The 1,802-nt window shown below is 60.9% G+C and overlaps 1 protein-coding gene across 1 annotated transcript in view; it reads right to left on the bottom strand.

Moving 5' to 3' along the window:
- The window catches only part of LOC101640057 (ATP-binding cassette sub-family A member 17-like), a 69,255-nt gene that overhangs the window by 30,350 nt on the left and 37,103 nt on the right, over positions 1-1,802 (bottom strand). The window contains exons 13-14 of the mRNA XM_045286033.1: positions 1,680-1,800; positions 273-423 (exon numbers count right to left, since the gene is read on the bottom strand). Coding sequence (XP_045141968.1) covers positions 273-423; positions 1,680-1,800 — 272 coding nt within the window. The remainder of the gene's footprint in view (positions 1-272; positions 424-1,679; positions 1,801-1,802) is intronic.

Raw genomic sequence — 1,802 nt, 5'->3', positions numbered from 1 at the left:
TGGAGAGAGAAACGGACAGGGACACTCCAACAGGTGGCTTCTGGAGAAGGTGAGCGGGGCCAAGGACAGGCCTGTGGTGCGAGAAGCCTGTGCTCAGAGGTCGGCGGCTGGGGACGCACAGAGGTGAGCGAGCTTGGAGGCTTGCGGTAGGGAGGGACCAGGGTTCCAGTTGGATGGGTCCATGTTGTTGGTGACGAAGGACACTGGTTCTAAGTGGTTGAACGCTGGCCTAGTTTGAGGACGGGACTTGGGGGTGATGTGGGGGTCTGTACCTCGGGATGCTGTCCTTCGGGAGTAAGAAGGTTAGTTCTTCTCCAATGCTGGCCTCCAGGATGGCGTTGGGGATGTGCTGGTAGACCAGACGGGTGACCTCCTCCGTGTCACAGTGAGGCTTCTGCACCAAAGTCATGTAATATCCGGCACCTGCAACAGCCCGCAAAGACTGTGAGCAGCTTTGCCCAGCCCGCACGCTCCTCTGGCAGAGTGCCTGGCCTTGTCTCCAAGCTTGGCTGTAGGGAAGGGCTGAAGGGTCCCTGGTGGTGCTGAGGTGAAAGCACTCAGCTACTGACCACCAAGTCTAAGGTCTGATCCCCCCGGCTTGGGGCAGAATGGAGAGCGATGCGGCAGTCAGCCCTCAGAAAGAAGACGGCAGTCTCCGGAGCCCAGAGTGGCTGCTCGGCTCTGTCCCATGGGGCCGCCAGGACTCAGAATCCACCCAGTGGAAGCAGGCGGATGAGTTTAGGAAAGTGAAGAGAAGAAGAGAGAAGCCTGCAGCCTTCAGGGGGATGGCAACCTGCTGCAAAGAAAACCCGCGTCCTCATCCCCGGGCTGACCAGCGACCCGCGATGATCCGAGAGAGCACTGAGCTGCCTTGGACTCCCGCTCAGCACCCCTGGGAGCAGGCGTGGAGAAATCATTGGTCAAATTGGCTGCACAAGCCCTGGGTACGAGCTTAACAAGCACAGATGTCATTTTGAGGGTGGCATTTTTTATGACCTCATGGGGCTGCCCCTGGGGCTGAGTGGTGCCCTGAGGGGCCGGGGTGAGAGCTTTCGGCCACAGCCTGGTGAGGCTCTGGCTCCGAGGACGCAGGCAGGTGAGTGTTAGGTCAGGGTGGGGTGATAGGGTCCCACTGTCAGTGAGCAAGACGGGGAGTGACCCTGGGGCTGAAAATAGAGCGAGGGCACGTGAGGGCACAGTCAGGGACATGGGCTTGGAGGTGGGGAGACTGTGGCCTGGGCCAGGATCCAGCAAGTGGATAGGCCCCGGAGATGCTCAGAGGAAAGGCGGCAGTGTATGCTGATGGACTAGATGTCTGGCTGGCCGAGGAAGGAGGTGGAGAGTGGAGGGTGGGATGGTGGTGGTGGTGGAGGGGCTGAGGCCCTGGAAGAGTGCTGCAGCTCCAGAGCAGAAGGAGCCGAGGGGGCCCAGGAGGCTGAGGTCTGTGCATGTCTGGGTGGCCATGTGAAGGGGCAGTGGAGGAGGAGATGGTTTAGAGAAAAGCCCCTGCCCCTGCATCACCTCCCTGTCCATTCCCAGGGACCCTCCCCCAGCGCTCCAAGGGCTCTAGCAGGGGGGCCAAGAGAGAGCTCAGATCCAGGCCTCCTGTCCCCCAGCCTCTGAGACTCTCCTTCCCCCTCCTGGTTACAGTCTCCTCAACCTAGTCGCTTGCCGCTCACCATACTTCTGCTTGAGGAACAGCGAGGACCCGCAGCACTGCAGCTCCCCCTGCGCCATGATGGCGATGCGGTCCCCAAGCAGGTCGGCCTCGTCCATGAAGTGAGTGGTCAGCAGGATCGTGC

The sequence above is a fragment of the Echinops telfairi genome, unplaced genomic scaffold (genome assembly GCF_000313985.2).
Source record: "Echinops telfairi isolate 266 unplaced genomic scaffold, ASM31398v2 ScPeMD7_5;HRSCAF=22, whole genome shotgun sequence".
Taxonomy (NCBI): Eukaryota; Metazoa; Chordata; class Mammalia; order Afrosoricida; family Tenrecidae; genus Echinops; species Echinops telfairi.
This window is presented reverse-complemented; position numbering and strand designations above follow the sequence as displayed.